Consider the following 18,636-nt stretch of genomic DNA (forward strand, 5'->3'; position numbering starts at 1 on the left):
GGTGCACATGCTAAATCTTTTCCTGGTGAAATAAAGTCCCAGCCCTGAAGACAGATGGAAATTTAGATGCTGATTTGGCAATACATTTTTAATATCCTATTTTGTTATTCATCCTTGTGTGCAAACTGACTTCAAACCCAGGGGAAGTTTCTGGTCTGCTTGTGGTATTTGGCAGTCCATCTAAATTCATAGGTTGTGGTAGAATAATGCATTTTTGTTTATGCAAAACCCAAACTATGGCACATTATTATTCAACTGTATTGATAATGACACACAGATGCAAACAATGGCACCTAAAATCAGACTAAAAAGGTTTGAGTATAAATGAAAGATGTAGGTTTGAAAAACATTGAAAATTCCATTAGGAAGTTAAAACATAGGATTTTAGTGACTAGGTTAAGGTAACATTTGAAGAATGGCTTCTGAATATGAAGCATTAAACAAAACCAGGGAGTTGTAATTACCCCCCACCCCACAGTTAGGTCCCCCGTCTTCAGAGAAACCTTTCTGTTATTAAATCACACTGATAGTGTAGAAAGTACAGTGTCAATTTTTTAAACATAAAATAGCATTGTGGATATAAATAGTTCCGTCACAGAATAAATTTGTGGGCTGATAACACCCCTCCCCCTTCCCAAACTGTTTAGTGAATGTTTTCATCGTTTAAGATCTCTTGGGAAGAATGTTCCTTTAAAATAAAAAGTTATATTCCTTAATGTTTACAATAAATATTAACAGTGAGAATTATAAGTAGATCATAGGCGATGGGCAGAACCTTCTGTACAGCATTAAATTATTACAGTACAGTGCAAACTACATAGTATGAGATTGTTTATTCTACAACAAATTTTTTTTTATGTCCATGAAGTATATTACAGCAGTAGAATGCATGGACAAATAGCATCTACAGTCAGTGATAATGAGCTATAACCAATAAGAGCTTGGTTTAAAAGAACATCTGTGCAAAAATGATGGTATAAAGTATAATATATTTATAAAAAGACCATAGCCGATTATCTTTTTTTTTTTCCACTGCAGCCTTGAATAAAATTATATTTAAATGTGTTAGACAGCAAAAACACCTAGAACAAAAGAATGTAACTTATAATAAAGAACCTCCAGAATGACAAGAGGAATCCTGGAAAAATTCACTGTTTGTATACATTTAACAATGGGATCAGTCCGACTTATTTCAGTTTAAAAAAGACACAAAAATATTGATGACCATACTTTTAAAGTCAAACATTTCAATGTCAAAAAAAAAAAAAAAAAATAGAAACGTTGAAACCGAAATTATTTCCTATTGTAGTTTAACGAAAATGGTCTTCAGATAACACGAACACCAGTATCACTGATATTTACAAAATAGATTTTGTTTTAATAAGTTAAAGTCAATGCAACATCCATGCAAGCTAGGATTCTAGCTTTTTGGTTACAGGGACATGAAGTAAGAAGTCCAAAGTGTCAGAATCGATGCATCCCTTTCTTCTTATTCAAACAGCATCCATTCCACGCATTGATGATGTAAAACCCAAGCCCATGCCTCTCTGGGTGTGAGTCTGTGATCTTGCCATCTCATACTGAGCATCCAGGTTTCGGAAAACCTCTTCTTGCTGCTTGAGAGTTTTGTAGCTTTCTGTATTTACTGTACTAGTACCAGCTTCATCTTCCTTCTAAAAATATACCGAGTGGTTAACACATGGACTGTTTGCATATTTAAATGAAATTACTACTTTAACAGAAAGTTATTATCAGCACTGAGATTTGTACTGCTACCAATGTACAAGTAAATTTGTTAATACTCAATTGAACAAGAAACCCATCAACATGCTTCAGAATGTTCTGACTTGTCTGCTTAGACCTAAACCCACCATTCCCCGGGGCCAAGCTCTGTTAAATAAAAATCCGACATTGGAACCACTGCATTCAAAGACTGAGGTGGAAAAAAAAACAAAAAAACAATCTCTCCTTATGTTTCTCATTTAACCCTGGTGCCTAACTACCTTTTCCTGAATAAAGTTTTTTTTTCTACCTCGGGTCTTCCTAATATAACCCCCTTCCCAAATGGAAACAAATTTTTTTTAATACAAGTTTTTAACATCCAACTTACCTTTATTCCCATTAATTTTCTGAACTTAACATTTTGGTCCTTGTTTCCAAAATTTAGCTTCTCCCAGATTTCTGCTGACTGAGATTTATCCTAAAGGAGACAAAACATTAAATAGTTGTTTTTTTTCAAAAGTTTTCAGTTATTTCTTTATTTCACATACTGCTAAATGGACAGATTTGCAAAAAAAACCAACAGGACTAAACTCTCATTCTTTGAAAAACTAAAACTTCAATAGTTAAATTCCCAAAGGCTTGGGTAGACTTTCTAAAAAAATGATAAGCTTGATCACCATTCAAATACCTTCGGAGTGCAAACCCCCGTTAACAAAAGCAATAATAACATCCTGTCTAAAAAAAGACACTCCACTTCCCGGATAGTAGCACTTCCCCAACACAAACGTCACAAGTGAATGAATTTTGAAAGTAACAAAGCAAACAGAACAGAACATTATATACATGAAGGCACGTTAGAGGCACGTACAGAAACTGAAAGCAATGAAAGTATTTTCAGCAGCTGCGAGTGTGAGCAATAATGCTAAAAATAACATGAGGGCAAGGCCACACGTCAGCACTGGAAGGATAAAGAGAAGGCAGCAGAATTTGTACAGAACATGGCAGCTATGATGAGGTGAGCAGGTTTAGTCATGGTATGCAATAGAGGATGCAGGCATCCAACAAAGTGTTAACTAGTGTAACTTTGCAAAAGAGCTAACTTTTTAAGGCACAGCCTGCTGAACGGTTAAGTATAATTCTTCTTTTGCAGGCTGAATTCCTATGTATGTGTGGGAGTTTACTTATACTGGTGCAGCCAAAGACTGCAAACCAAGGATGATGTTAACATTAGTGAGGAAGCTCGCCAGCATTGCATAACTAGAGGTTAGGTGAATATAGTTCTGCTTTAAGCAATCATCCTGCAGCAGAGCTTTTCTCTGATTAAAAAGAAGTAACTGATTACTATAAGAGGGATCTATTGTTTAGATCACCATTATATTTAGTTTCTACAGAAATGAATGAAGTCATTAAATACCAACTCTGGAGGAAATAGATTTTAATGTGGACATGGCAATACTAATCTGTCATTGTAATGTCTTGCTGCTGGTATTTTAAAAAATGATTCATTACTGAAGAATCAAAGGGGACCATGTCTAGATTTAATTTATGTTGCCTGGAGATCGGCTTTAAAAACATAAAACCCTGTATCAAAAGAATACTAAATATACTTACCCCTTCCTTCTTGCCTTGCCAAAGCATCTTCCGTTTCTTTTCTTGCTCTGCAAACCTCATTGGATTTACAGCTGCTGGATTATAATAGCTAGGAACAGAAATGCCAGTCTCTGCCAATGCCTTTGCTTGCATAGCAGCCATTTGTGCTGCCATGGCAATTTGAGGGGTGACTTGTGTTCCTGAGGCCAATAAAGCTGCTACATTGATAACAGATCCACCACCTGCAACAGCAACTGCAAAAAAAAAAAAAAAAAAAGGCTGATTAAGGGATAGGACAAGTGTACACACACTCAAAACTCAACTTCTGCTCTTAAAAGTTTAAAATTATTTTGTAATAATCAGTAGCTGAAAGTACCTGTCTCACCTGCTGCAATTTCTTGATGTTTCTGCTTTTCAACCAATTCTTTTTCACGCTGTTCCTGTAGTTTTTTAGCTCTCTCTAACCTTGAAAAGAAAAGATGAGGTTACCTGGGTAGAATAAAGTAATTGTAGAGCATTTTGCATTACAATAACTAAAGAAAGAGAACTTACAAAACAACTGTAACGTTTAACACACAAACACATTTAGCACTTAACAAAAGTGTTCTAGTGAGCTTCTGAAACAAAGAAGAACTGCGCACTATAAAGATCTGTACTAATTGGGCTCACAGATAAAACAATCAAAACTATGCAACCTGGACTACCAGACATTTTGGAGAACTGGAACAGAAAAATTAGTGTTATTGACTAGCACTGTTTTGGATGCCTTGAAATGAATACCTTAGGTATATTTGTTTAAAATATTTGATATATTTCTAAATCCACAAACATTCTTCTGATATAAATGAATCATTTGTATACAGTATAGATTTCTGGTCTTTACTAAAGTAAAGCAATGAAATGCCAATTTACTTTTCTTAGGCTGTGTACACAAGTTCAATTATTGTTGCTGGAAACAAATCTTTATGACAAAGTGCCAGATTTTTGCGGCAAAAAGAGTGACAGATGAACAAACAAGTGCTGTAAACAGAGTGCCGTTCTATGAACCAGAGAGCAGTAACCCTGAGCTAATCTCTCCTCCCTACACTTGTATAGCAGTTGTTCATTCATGGATCCATAAATGACCTCAGGCAACCTCACCCAAGACGAGCCCAACCGTATCGGGTGAGAATCCTCTTATGTGTGTGCATAGAGGAGGAGGAAATGAGCAAATGCAGAAAGGCTTGAAGAAAAAAAAAAAAAAATGTGTGCAATTCAAGTATTACCTCCTAGCCAAAGCTTCTTGAGCATCCATAGCAGTATTTCTCCCTCTAAAAGCTGGTGGGCTTGGTGGTGTTCGACTTCGACTCCTACTATGCCTTCTTGGTTTTTCTGGTCTCTTCTTTTTCTCCCTCGGAGGACTTCTACTTTTGCTCTTGTGACGGTGTCTGGTTCTGGATCCTGATCGTGAACGGGGTCGTCGCTTCCTTTCTCGGCTCCTTGAACGGGATTTTTTCCTTTCACGACTCCTGCTACGATGTCGTCTGGTACATGAAATTTTCATAAACATTGGTTAATATTGGCAATTTGTATATTTTCTCAATACAGGCTACCTTTAATATCAATAATAAAAATTGAAAAAAAAAAAAAAGAGCATCATTCCTCGTTTTACTGAAAATAGTATAGCTGGACACTACCTGCCATATGAAACATTTTGTAACATAAAATAGACGGGACTGCCACAAAACACACATTTAATTTTACCTTTCACGTGATTTGGACCTGGAATAACTTTTGCCTCTAGATGCCCTCCGATCCTTGCGACGATGTCTTTCTTCACCATTTTCTGTTGAATTAAGCCGTTCTCTGACTCTCTCTGAATGATCTCTGTCAATTATGTCGTCAGAACGGTGTTTCTTTGACGATTTCTCTTTGGACGCATGTCTTCGACCCTGTTTTAAGAAGAATTTGGTTCTTTCAGGAAAATAGTGCAACAAAGAGAGTTAGTATAGGTGTCAAACGAGTGACAAAGGATGTGAAGTAACTTTTGTAACCTTAGCGATAAAATTTAAACCTTAAACCAAACCTTAGGCTTTGGATTTCTACTGACTGCCAGAAAACTGCAAATACCATATACGAAATGCTTCCACGTAATAACAAGAAAATTCCCTGACCTCTCCTTGAGCAATATTTGCTTAGAACTAGTTGCTGAGACAAAACTTGCAGCATCATCTACCTTTAAAAAAAATGCAATATTATGATGTAACTAGAGATACTCAGGATGACAGTTTGAAAGATTCTGCCACAGACTTTTGGTAAAGTTGCATGCCCTGGGGTCCTCATTATGCTCCAGTTTTTCCCCACAATAAATAGATGCCCCCCCCCAAAAAAAACAAAAACAAAGCATTAAGAACCAAAGATCAGATGTGTGGTTTTCACTGACTGCAATCTTGTTATAGACATCGAATTCACAATTAGTGTAGGAAGGATGAAGTCCCAAAATTCCCTTTTCAAACACCAGTAGACAGCAATGGCACCTCTTATACTTTGTCCTTACAGAATTTGAATTCTTTGAGTATGTATTCTTTTTCCTGACTAAACACCAACGTGGTAAATAATTTAATAAATCACTGAAAAACGTCCTGCTCTCTTTAGTTGGATGGGATATGGCCAATTTTTGTAATCCAAAAACAAGCAAAACATAATTCATTGTTTGGATCTAAATGTGTATAACAAGGAACATGATCTCATTTCATGCCAATATATTCCCATCTATTCTTTAGGACTTTAGTTACATATGAGCCTGGCAAAGCTAAAAATACCAGTCTAATATTAGAGCACTTGCAAGTAATATGAACACACATGCATCAGTGCTTTAATTAAACTTTGTACTATAGTTGCACCATTTTTACAGTTACAAATATAGGACCTGGAAGTTGACCGAGTTAGAATCATCAAAACCCACTAATATTTACTAATGTAAGTACTACATTTTTAAAGCAGAGGTCAAGAAAACACAAGCAAAAGTGAAACCCTTAAATTAACTGTTTGTCTGTCATTTAATATTCTGCTTTAATGAGGAACTATAACCTTGCCCATGAAGGGAAAAGCCCCCACAATATTCACCTTACTAACCCTCCTTCTTTGGAGTCATTTACAGCACCTGACACTTTCAGGTAGGAAGGAACATGTGACAGTACTCAGCTGTGGCATCTAAATGAAGGCCTAAGCACTTGCACATATAACTGGGGCGATATCACTGTTCTTAAATTATTTGCATCAGTCCAGTAAGTGGCAGCTGTGAAGAAAGGAGAGGTGAGGGATCAGACAAATATATAGGAATGGCTTTTCAAGAAGATAGACAGCCTGGCATCAACAAAGATCACAATGTCTCTAAAGAAAACTATGCCGACACAAATATAAAAACTTTTGTTGTGGAACTCTGCTTATGAAGATGCCCACAAACTGGATGTCATCTTAAATTTATTTTCTTTACTATTTCCTGAATCACTGAATTCAGAGGATTAATATGACGAAGGTAACTAGCACAGCTAAAAATGGGGTAAAAAATGTAAATGCCTGTATTTCTCTTGGCATAGCTGACATTAATGCTCTTTTTATCACCGAGATGCAGATCAGAGTGTGTTCATATGAGGAAATAAACTTTATTACAACTTTAGATAACCCGCATACTTGTTATATGATCGTGAACTAAAGTAAAGAAGTCAGAGGATCAACATAAAAGCCAGGCAATTAACACTTTCAGAAAGAATTACTGCCCTTTTTTTATCAGATAGGTTTACTTCAAAAACACCAAAACAGTGCAGAGACTAACAACCACATTCAATTGGCGATGGGTTGGATTTTAAGCCATTTTCTGTATGACCTACCATACTTCCATTTGAAAACCTAGCTAATAATATAAGCTAAGTCAGTCATCCTGTGTATCTATGGGACAGGGCAATCCACTTTGCATACTCCCTTATGCATGCTCACATTATTAGTTAGCTGGAGGGGCATCTAAGCCACCTAATTCCAAGAACAGCACAAACCTACAAACAGGAGTTTGTATCTAATACATTCCCCCAAGAAAGAATTGATATTTTGTCCCATTGTAACCCATATATTGACTAATCAGGCAACCAAACTACATTTAGTCCTGCACATTTTAGTACATATAAATGCTGCACTTTGGGGAAGCCTGGAGTCTAGCTTTTAAATTCAAAATAAAGGAAACCTTTTTCATTCACACTGGAAAAAAAGTAATTGTGAATTGGCATCTGCCCAACATGTAGGTTCTAGTATCTTCAAGAAATTGAAGTCAAGGAATTGTTCAGCACCAAAAACATTGGTGTTTGATACCATTAGTTACTATAGGAATTAAAAAAATGTATGAGGAAAATTAGTAGTCAGTTTTTTTACTGGGTAATGAAAACTAAAAATATATATTATATAAAAAAATTTTTATTATTTTTTTTAATAATGCAAAATGATGGGATAACAATTTTCCCCAGCCAACACCCATAGAATGAAAAGGCAAGGGCCCTACACTTAAAACAGAAAACCAAAGGATAAGTTAACATGTTTAGTAGAATGATTAATTTCTACTGAATTTATAATAATCAATAAATAATATGTTTTTTCCACGGGTCAATTACATGTTTACCCAAAATGTTTTTCCACTTTTGGCTTCCCACATTTAGCTGGGAACAACCAAATCTGTCATCGAGAATGACACTTGATATAACCCTCGAGAGAAAAAAAAAAAATAGAGATTTCACTTTTAACATAAAAAACCTACAGAGGCTTAAGAGTATACTAATAATAACAAATGCTAACACTTACTGTAAAAAAATATCCTTAAACAATTAACTCAAATTATTTTACAAGTCAAATAGGAGGTTGAATGACTGATAGTTACCTTATCGTGAAGTAGGCTTATTTTTTTGCTATGAGTCAGCAGCGTCTTCAGTTCAGTCTCTTCGTGCTTTAGCACGCTGAGTATGATTTATTATAGAAAAGTTATCATGTAGTCTAGGCACAATAATCAATTTTTATAATAATGCTTCCTATCACAAGCGATCACCATATATGGTTTGAATACTATTCCAGCTTGCAGTATCATAAGTGCACTACTAAGCAACAAAGTATTACAGAGACATGAACAGCTACATTACAAAAGGGAAAACACTAAATATGCAATATCTTGCACCATAATATATTTCAATGAAGTCAGCTCATGGATTCTGCTGTTCAGATTCATTAGACTTTAGCAGAATAAATTAAAATGAATTTAGATACTGCTGAAGCTGTAATAAATGCAATTAAATGGAATCTAACAAAATAAAATGCACCATAAACAATATGGTGAAATTTTCAATGATTTTAAATACTTCTGCACTACTTACCATGGAGTATAACAATCCCCAATATAAACAAAGACATATAATCATGAACACTACAAAGTATTAATTACCTCTTTGCTTCGACTCCGGCGTTTCTTCCCTTCGTGATCTGTAAAATTAGAAAGTAACAAAGTACGTTAAAGGGACTTTAAACTGTCCAAAAAAATAAAAAATAAACACATACCCAACTTACCAGTCTTCCGTTTGCGTTCTCTTGAACGCGACCTCGAATATTGTCTGTATGTTGCAGGGGACTTTGATGGATCACATTCTTCCATTCGTTTTTCTAATGTAGGTGAGCAGCTATCCAGGGAGCCTCCATCGTGATCTGTATCACTCGACTATAAAATATTATTTAAATATTAATGGTTAGAAAACAAAATTCTAATCCTTATATTAATCTATTCTTCTAAACTAGACCAGTCATTACAGTAATACAGCAGCAATTACTGTTAACCTTCAAATAAGCTGCCTGACTGACCACTGGTTTAATACAGTCTCTGACACAGAACAAGCATTTCAGTATCATCAGAAGGCTTTTTGGATAGTTTGCAAGTCGGAGTAGGTACATTTTGCACACTCCAGGTACACAATATTTGCTCCTTATCCCACAGCCCTTATCCCAAAATAGTCAGCCAAAAAAGGAGAGGTTAGAAAAAAAAATTACATTATTACTGTTTTTTTATGGTAGATTTTTGTTTTATTATGGTAGAGCTCACACAGACCAACCAGTGTTTGAGTCTGTATTAGGTAACAGAACTATGGACTCAGTACAGGTTTACAGTCAGCATTATAGCAATAATGTGCTTTTTTGCCTACATTCAGATTGATAACAGAAAAAAATAAACAAAAGTTTGTTTTTGTATTCAAATGTATAGCCCAACACAAGATGAATGTAGACTGAATACAGACATATGTGGAATGATCATAGCCCTAATGAAGGAGCCATCATTGTGAAACAAAGCTGCACTAACTCACCTTTCCTTGTTCCATCGCAGGGAACCATTTTCTTTCTTTTCTCATTTCCCTTTACGATTTTTCTCCACCTTGATTGGTCACGTCAGGATGATGTACCTGTGTGGGAATTCGTTCATTCCCAGCACACACAAGGGAGGATGGGATTACCGGGTTACCCTGGCAACCACCATTGCGCTGCGCAATCAGCTTCTTGGACAGTTTCCTGGAGCAATCAGCAGGTGAGACAGATTCTTGCAAAGGGGACATCGCCTGTCCCTTTCTGCAATAGCCACCTGGATTTTGAAATATTTTAAAACATTAGTTCCATGTTAACATGGATTTCAGTGAGGATGAATGCACTGAAACAAAAAATATAGTGAATTTTAAGCTGCAATGTAGAAGATGTGCCCGTAGCCAAAACGCAGAATGCAATATTCACCATCTACAGAATTTTTCCACTATTTTTCTACTTTTAGATGAAGAGGTGTTAAATTTCTTTAGTTCTGTATTTTACCTCATTTTGGTAGATGTTCCATCAAATCTAGGTACAGGCAAAAAACATTGTCAGGTGTTTCAACCCTTCATCACTCCACTAAAAATGTGGTTTCGTCTGTGCACCATTTGAGAGATTTTCAATTACTTCCCCTAGAAGAAATCTCTCTAATTCCTTTATTACAGAAGGATGAAATAACCATCTGTGCTCGCCTGGTCGCTGCCATGTTTACCCGGTCCTTTTCTGTGTAAAGGAATGACATACGGCAGGAGTGAATTCATTCCCAGCAGCCACGGGATTATACCAGGAGCTCAACGTACTTACATTGAAAACAGGCGAGTGAGTATGGTAATCACACATACTATAAACCACCTGCCCACTCATGTTTTTTTCTGTTTAGTCGCACTATAAAGTGGACCTACCTATATTTTATAGACTTTCTTGGGGAGGTTCCGTCCCCTTAATAATCCCCTAGGATTATTAAATCACATATCCAAGGAGGATTTGAGCTGCTCCTTCTGTGCATGCCTGAGATCTTGCATACGTCAAGAGAGTTTCTTCTAATGTAGGGCTCCCCAAACCCCTGGTGCGTGGCTTTGGCGGTGCACCCCCCAGCGGGGTCAGAAGAAGTACCACGCTGGGGGGGGTGCACTGTCCAGAGCCACAGGCCACGTCTCCAATACGCATCACAGGCTCAGGACAGTGGGCGGGTCGTGTCCCTGGAGACTCAGACCTGCAATGGAAGAGTGGGTGGGTTCTGGCATTATGACATCACTATAGGGGAAGTTTCTTCCCCTTTGAGTGACACACGGCTTCCCGATAATGCATGGTCTGTACATTTAGGGGTCTACAAGTTACAAAAGGTTGGGGACCACTGTTCTAATGTGTATATGTATATACTTATATATTTAAAAAATGTGCTCCATTTCACACATGCACAATGGGATCAGCAGATATATTTTCACATCTGGAAAACGCAGCCTGATCCCTCACCAAATGTAAGTGACATGAGCACAACCCGCAAGAAATAAGATGGAAAGAAAAGGGAAGCTGAGACAGTGCTGCACTGTACCTGTTAATAGCCCTCGATCCATTCACAAGCCAAGATAAGGGATTTTTTTTGTTTGTTTAGAGCGTACCTAAACTTAGAATTTTCACTTTACATAAAAGGGCAGACAACCCATTAATGCAAGTTAAAAATTCTGTTTGTTTTTAAAGAGGGTGCAGCACCGCCCCCTAATTTTCAATTGCCGAGGCGATCGAGAATGAATGGGAACGCAAAGCCTCCTCCGTGCTCCTCCTGCGCATGCCTGAGCAACTCGGGCATGCGCAAAAGGAGCCCTTTCATCAAAAGGGAAAAAAAATCACAGATGTCAAGCATGCGCAGTGAAATGGGCAAGTTTATTACCCATCTACATCATCCGATCTCACGCCTGGGTTGGGTGACGTAGGAAGAAGAACCCGGAAGAAGAGAAGATGGCTGCGCGGAGATGGATACCAGGATGACGTGGGACTCAATGGAAGAAACCTCAGGTCGGATTGAACTTAAGTGGAGTTTTGTTGTTTTGGATGAGGTTTAGTTCCTCTTTAGGTTTCACTTCAGGCATTTCATGAGGTAACCAGAATAAAAGTGTTGGCTGGTGTATCACCTCCAGCACTTGGATAATAGAATATTATGTAAAATAGAAAGGATCCTGTCATATTATGGGAAATAAATAGGACCCTGACATACCAACCCACACAGGATTATTCCTAATTCAGGAACACAAAGCATCAGATCCCTGTACACAGGAATATCATGTAATTCTCTGATTCCTGGCAGTGTATATACCATGGAGGCTCGGCCTGTATTATATATTTCACACGGGATGGGATGGATTTCCCTGATGGGCAATGTTCCCGGATACAGCCGGCGCCATCATTCCATCTTCCTATAGCTCGCACTAGGCCCGGATGATGATCCCCAGCAATGATTGCACAGCTATAGCTGTATATGGGATACAAGTCACAATTGTGACATTATAGTGGTTATCTCCGGCCTGAGCATTGTAAGCGGGCCTAGCAGATCCTCGGTACATAACACAGGGGGGCCAGGGGTGCACATAGGCCATGGCGAAGCCGCGACGCCATTTTCTCTCTCTCTCTGCCCCCCGGAAAAGGCCACGGCTCCGAGCTCACTGCTTACCGCCATCTCTTAGACGAAGCCGAGTCCTCTCCGTTCAGCCTCGCCGAGCCGTCGAAGAAGAAGATCCAGCCCAGCAGTGGCGACACAGAGCGGCGTAGTTTCCACAGAATCGGGCGGGGCTCACAGAGCCTTGTGAGGGAGCACAAAGGAAGCGCCCGCCGCGCGCAGCATGATGGGAAATGCTGGTGACGTCACGGAATCCATCCCGCCAAATTCAAGTGAGAGAAGGGAGCGAGCCGAGCGATGTGAAGGGGCGAGGAAGAGATTTGGTGAGCGGTGTGCAGGACTGGCCATGGAGCTCTTATTCTATCACTATGGTCATATCCCATCTCCTATACATTATTGGCCCTAAGGCTTTCCTGACAAACACCCGGCCTGTCATTGTTATGACACTTATCTAGCTGTGGTGCTGCTTAGCCCCATGGCCTGGGAAAACACAGATTAGTCCTGCCCTAGGACTTCACTATCTTCTTCTAGGTCTGTCACTATAATGAGGCCACCGACAGCCAGGAAAGCAGCATTTTACAAAGCAATGTCTGCTTCAGTGCTCCTCAGTACACATTTCATTTCAGTGTCAGTGCATTACATCATTTCAGCCAATCACAACTCAACTCTTCCTGCCATGGCTTCTGCATATTGTCTGTTAATTGGTTGCTATGGGTTACTGCATCTAAAGCTTTCTTTTTTTATCATTGCATCCACGTAAATGCTCTTCTTGTACATCACACTAATCAGCAGGGCTCCATGATATACAATATGCCAGTAATACAAATATTTATTATTAAATCATGACATGGGTTTTAGTGTAAGGACCCGCACTTCATTTAGTATTGACCCCGTACAACCTCTCTATCTAAGAACGCAGATTGGGTGATGGCAGGGCAGAGCCCGTCTGATATTCTGCATGCAGATTTACAAAGTAAAAAGCTGGGAGGAGGAAAGAGATAACTTCATCCCTCTTATTCTTCTTCATTTACTGTCCAATCAGCAGGCTAGAGGCTTTGTGATGTCACCAGTCTACTTCTTCGCTAGTGGTCTAGCCAGTGCCAGCATGTTATCTCCGTCCTTTTCCTGGTTCAGGGTCACTGGCTATCCTGATTGGCCAGACCTAAATAATGTAACTCCCACGTATGTGTATGAGAGGTCATTCATTCCCAACTCCAATGTCCTAAGGAGAACACCTCCACCTACTATTGGAATTCAATATTCTTCCTAGACCAGGGGTCAGAAACCTTTACTATCAAAAGGGCCATTTTTCCCCCTTTCCACTAAAGAAAAATAGTCTGGAGCCGCAAAACATAACACAGTTTATAAACTTTTAAAAGTTTTAATCTTTTTTGAATTTTTCCTGTTATAACACCAGAATACAATAAACAGAAGTGCAGTGTGCATGTGTAGGCCTACTTTGAAATAAATTTAACACTGAACTATGCCCCTAGTATCATGATTTATTTTATAAATTTGTGCAGTATTTATTATATTTCGCTGGATTTAATATACTCATGATTACAGTAAGCAGTAATCTTTCTTGTATATAGTTTTATATTTGAAAGTCCAGCAATCAATTCGTTTTCCCAAAAATAATAGGTAATTTATTTGATAATTGATAAATAGATTAATAAGTAATTAAATATACTTGTATTATTATATAATAATAATACAAAGTTACGTAAATAAATGAATATATAGCCTAAATAATTATGTATATCAAATATTACATTGTAGGAATAAATCTTAAGAAACTTACATTTAAACAGGGTAGATTTTTTGATGGGCAGAGTTTTTTATGTTCTGACGATGGCCTAATGATGAAACTTTAGGGGGTGTTAGGCACAGCTGTCCCCCATGTGCACCCACATTTTTGGTTTTGTACATTTCCCTGTTCCAGAGAAATTGGGGTTCAAAGTAGGGAAGGGAACAGGGTAGTGTAGTATGACATTTCTAGTTTTGTGACAGGTAGGTAAAAATTTGGGGTTCACCCCTTCTTGTCATGTAAGTGGCCCGGGGGGTTCATAATTTGTATGTTTAACCATGATGTTTAATTTTAACTATATTTTTATAATTAAGACCCCCATATTTTGAAATTTGTTAAGAATGCTATCCATGAGGGTCCCCTATGTACCCTGAAAATTTCAGGTCGGTTGGACATACTGTTTAGGAGATACGGAGGTTTGTATTGGGAGGGATGTAAGGCTGCAGTACATGACATGCAGCATTCCTACACAAACACAGCTGTGAAACTTACACAATGAAGTCATTATGCATGCCCATTTGTACACGCCCCCTGGTAGATTTATTTTGAGGGTAGATTTTTTCATTAGAACACCGGAAGGGGAATCCCCCTCCTCAGCAGTAACTGGAGGAAGGGGATCCCCCATCAGGGATCTCCCGTCTGTGGCCAAAGGGAGCCACAAGAAGGAGGCTGAAGAGCCGCGAGTTGCTGACCCCTGCCCTAGACCATTGTAGCTGGTTGCACCACCCGGCATTTTTCAGTATTTTTTTTACTGACTAGCTGATTCACAATACAGGAGCAGTGTTGGGGGTATAATACAAAGACAATGAAAACTGTGGACATACTGAGAAGGTGGGCATTAGGAAGTTGAAACAAAGTATAGGTTGGTTGTAAAAAACTGACAGAATTATAGAGGTTACTGGATTTCTATGGCAACAACGACAACTGGGAACATAATGTTTGTGTTGCCCTACTCTTTTTTGATCACCCAACTTCAGCTTCTTCCCACCCAGCTTAAAAAAAAATTCTGCAGATAATAAAAAAGAACATCTCAACTTGAGGTACTCTTTATTGTAGAAGTATATTCTCCCATAAAAAAATAATTGTATAAGTTTATCTGTACGTTTTTCCCCCTGTAAAGTTTTACAAATATTTGTTTGAACCCGTTGGTTAAGTCCACCTATTGCTGGTTCCAGTCAGACGCACCACCCAGCACTTTTCAGTAACCACCCAGCTGATTTTGGGTGATTACTGAAGAGTTGGGTCACAATACAGGACTGCCACCCACCTATAATTTCTTCTCACCCATCTTAAAAATGTCTGGGTTGAATACTGCCAGTAATGGTGCGGTAACAATGCTGTGCTGATCCTGAATTCAGTGCAGGGTTTCTGCTCTTGAGTAGGCTGTAGAACCATATTCTGGGGGGCGGTGCAATAATCAGCACTGACATTTCTATATCACAAGCCTGTAGCTGGTCAATCAGTACCTGGCTGTACTCTGTCCTGCTTTGTAGATTGACAGCACTGCCTCTGCTGCTGATACCCTCCTACTGTATGCTGCAAAGTCTGGCAGGGAACAAATACAATGTAAATGAAGATAGAGGAAAATAATTGTTGACTTTACGAGACTTGTTCATTGCATTTAGGATCACTTTGGAGACTCTTACAGGAACCTATAGTTGTATTTTAACTTGACAGGACTGAGTAAACTTAGGACTTGATGGACAAAAATATAAACTGTATAGCAAGTAAAACTGCAATGTTATATGCATTTCATTTTTTAATTTAGCCGCTTGCCTAGAGTTTAGCTTCATCTCTCCAAAACATTTGTAACCATTTGTAAGGCCATAGTCAAATGCCAGTGCTTTTTCAAAAGTCTTTTCCTCAATCTAACGCCTCAGGCTTTGCTTATAGTTGAGCTCCCGCTCAGCCCCAGGAGGCTATTAGCACCGTCTCAGCACTTGCTTGGCCACCAAGACATTAGTAAATAGAGGAAGGGATGTAATGAGGAAGACCTTACAAAGGTCTAGGTACCCAATATAGAAAGACTGGGCCAAAGGAGAGGCAGGAGATAAATGATAAGGCTTGATAACAGATTAGGTGTAAGCCCAGGGAACAGAGTTAAACGTCGCACAGAGCTAGGGTCTAAGCTACATGGTACATGTGCGGTGTACTTTAGAGTTGTAATAGTGGCCAGATAGTACTACCTCCTGGTGGTTTTTTGTTTTCTCAGTATAGGGGCGCTTTAAAAGCATACTCAGTTGAGGAGTTGGGCAAGGCCGTCTAGGTGACCGTTAACATAAGGTAGCAAGATATACAACAGATTAAGTAAAAATAAAATAAAATACATCCACAACAGCAAAGGAATGCTTTCACAGGGAACATGGTTTGGAAAAAGAAGAACTTTTATTTAGCCCTGGCCATTCAAGGGTAAGGGTGCTAGTCCAAGGTCAGGTCATGAAGGGGTACATCCCAGCCTACAAGTGCACGTGATTTCCAATTTGCACTATACAAGGAGTTTAGTTAGAAAGGATTTTCTATACCTTATATATATTGAATTCTGTAAAAAAAAATGACTAACCAGCCTCAATACAATGAAATAAAAAAAAACAATTTAAGTGTATTTCTTTAAGGAAACGAACACCTGCAAAGCTGATCTATCCCCAAAGAATAAAGTGTCAAATATTATTAGTTCCCAGCACAAGCTACTCCCATTTATGTGTAAATTATTATTATTATATCAGGACTTATATAGCGCCAACATATTACCCAGCACTGTACATTAAATCAGGGTTGCAAATGACAGACAGGACACAGGAGGAGAGGACTCTGCCCATAAGAGCTTACAATCAATGTAATGGCATTATAAAACGGGTAACTAATGGGTAAAACTGAACTGTTCTAAAACTAGTTAGTAGTAGTGTTTTGTGTTTGTGGTGGATGGCAGATCTAATATCTCAATTGACACATCTGCCCAAGTATTTCTGATATGTAATAAATAAGTGTTTTTTTTTTTTTTTTTGCTTTGACATACATTTTCAATAGTAAGTATTGCCTTTGTTTGGATTATGGACTGATTGAGTGATGGTTTTCAATTTCAACTACAGATAACCCTGCTGTCAAAATGTGGAATGATATTGAAATTTTAGCTAATGATGACACTGGAAGCTGCCGCTTGAATATTGATTCACGGCAGGAAAGTGGCACAGCTTTATATCAAGTTGACACTCTACTCAAAATTTCATCAACTGAAAAGGTAAGACTCTGTTAGCGTGGTATTGAAAAAAAAATGAAGGCATGTAGGCATGAGTATAACTTTTTATGATGCCTATATTTGTAATTGCTGTCATCATCAGTCTGATAGTAGTGTTTTTTTGTTCAGTAAGGTCTTATATACAGTATTTTTTATGAATGTGGCATAAGGTGGCATTTTTTGGATTTCAACACTGTTAACATTTACATTCATATTTGTCCTTTCATTTACACTAACTAATGTGGTTTCCTTTTTTTAAGGTGACTGTCAATCCCAAACTGTTTGCTTTCAATTCCAACGAAGGATGTATAATTGTTGTTGACAAATCTGTATGCCTACTTGACAGCATTTGTCAGTCTCTTCAACTCCAACTACAGTTTGGTAAGTTCATGAAACAACAGTCTGATGCATTCTGCTACCCAAAACCAAACAAGGCAGATGTTAGAACAAGGATAAGTTTAGTGCATGGGTTTTGAAGGTAATTTGGTTCTAGCTTTAAAAAATGTATTGCTGTTTCTAATTAGGAGTAGTGGAAAAAAACCTGAATTCTTTCTTTGGAGGGATTGATCATGTGACCCACCTGCTCATTTTAAATTTTGACTTGGTGATGCATTAAAAAAATGAACAGGTCACAAATGTTTACCTACATAAAATCTGTTACAGTTTAATTCTTTCATTGGCACCTTTATAGCAACTAGACATTTAAAGGTTTTAGTAATTGGTCCATTATTCATAATACCTGTAACCCTTTTTCTTTATTTTAAATACGTCCTCCTATTGTGTGTTTCTTCCCTCACCTCCTAGATTGTCAGCTCTTTGGGGCAGGGTCCTCTCCTGCTCCTGTGTCACTGTCTGTATATGTCTGTCATTTGCAACTCCTATTTATTTTTCAGTGCTGCGTAATATGTTGGCACTAAAAATCCTGTTTAATAATCTATATATATATATATATAATGAGTGTGTGTTTCACTATCACTTGAAAACGCATTGAGACATTTCAACCAAACTTGCCATACAAGTGAGACTCATGTGAGTGCACCAGTCATCTTTGTACAGCGCTGTGCTATATGTCGGAGCTATATTTGAATGTAGGTGTTGTATGTCATCACTAGGAAACGCATGGAGACAATTCAACCGAACTTGCTATGTTCCACCAGCAATCAGAAACACATCAACACATTTTAAACAAACTTGCTAGACATATGACTCACTCATGTGAGTGCACCGCTGATATTTGTACAGCCCTGTGGTATATGTCAGAGGTATATTTGCATGTATGTGTGTATGTATTGCTCAGTGACAGTGTGCCTTTTGCTTATA

General features: G+C 38.2%; 2 protein-coding genes across 3 annotated transcripts in view; one reads left to right on the forward strand and one right to left on the reverse strand.

Moving 5' to 3' along the window:
• Positions 1 to 814: 814 nt before the first annotated feature.
• Positions 815 to 12,472, reverse strand: RSRC2 (arginine and serine rich coiled-coil 2). 2 transcript variants are annotated; one of them, XM_072415789.1, is made up of 9 exons: positions 12,332 to 12,472; positions 8,890 to 9,037; positions 8,768 to 8,805; positions 5,056 to 5,243; positions 4,578 to 4,835; positions 3,698 to 3,777; positions 3,334 to 3,566; positions 2,111 to 2,200; positions 815 to 1,673 (listed from the first exon to the last, which is right to left on the reverse strand). In XM_072415789.1, exons 1-9 carry the CDS (start codon positions 12,335 to 12,337, stop codon positions 1,494 to 1,496), a joined length of 1,221 nt encoding a protein of 406 aa, XP_072271890.1. In that variant the 5' UTR covers positions 12,338 to 12,472; the 3' UTR covers positions 815 to 1,493. The 2 variants fall into 2 exon arrangements, with proteins under 2 accessions (XP_072271890.1, XP_072271889.1); XM_072415788.1 differs by having other exon boundaries at positions 3,689 to 3,777.
• A 17-nt stretch (positions 12,473 to 12,489) lies between these two features.
• Positions 12,490 to 18,636, forward strand: part of KNTC1 (kinetochore associated 1) — a 50,401-nt gene continuing 44,254 nt past the window's right edge. Inside the window, exons 1-3 of the mRNA XM_072413931.1 lie at positions 12,490 to 12,600; positions 17,171 to 17,319; positions 17,577 to 17,697. Coding sequence (XP_072270032.1) covers positions 12,501 to 12,600; positions 17,171 to 17,319; positions 17,577 to 17,697 — 370 coding nt within the window. The 5' untranslated portion in view covers positions 12,490 to 12,500. The remainder of the gene's footprint in view (positions 12,601 to 17,170; positions 17,320 to 17,576; positions 17,698 to 18,636) is intronic.

The sequence above is a fragment of the Pyxicephalus adspersus genome, chromosome 6 (genome assembly GCF_032062135.1).
Source record: "Pyxicephalus adspersus chromosome 6, UCB_Pads_2.0, whole genome shotgun sequence".
NCBI lineage: Eukaryota > Metazoa > Chordata > Amphibia > Anura > Pyxicephalidae > Pyxicephalus > Pyxicephalus adspersus.

Bases quoted from the DNA above. Each gene is read 5' to 3' on its own strand.
- RSRC2 (XM_072415788.1), bottom strand. The intron at 5,244-8,767 runs GTAATTAATACT...TTCTTAAAACAG, and splicing joins GCCGGAGTCGAAGCAAAGAG to GGTCGAAGACATGCGTCCAA. The intron at 1,674-2,110 runs GTAAGTTGGATG...GTATATTTTTAG, and splicing joins GAAAATTAATGGGAATAAAG to AAGGAAGATGAAGCTGGTAC.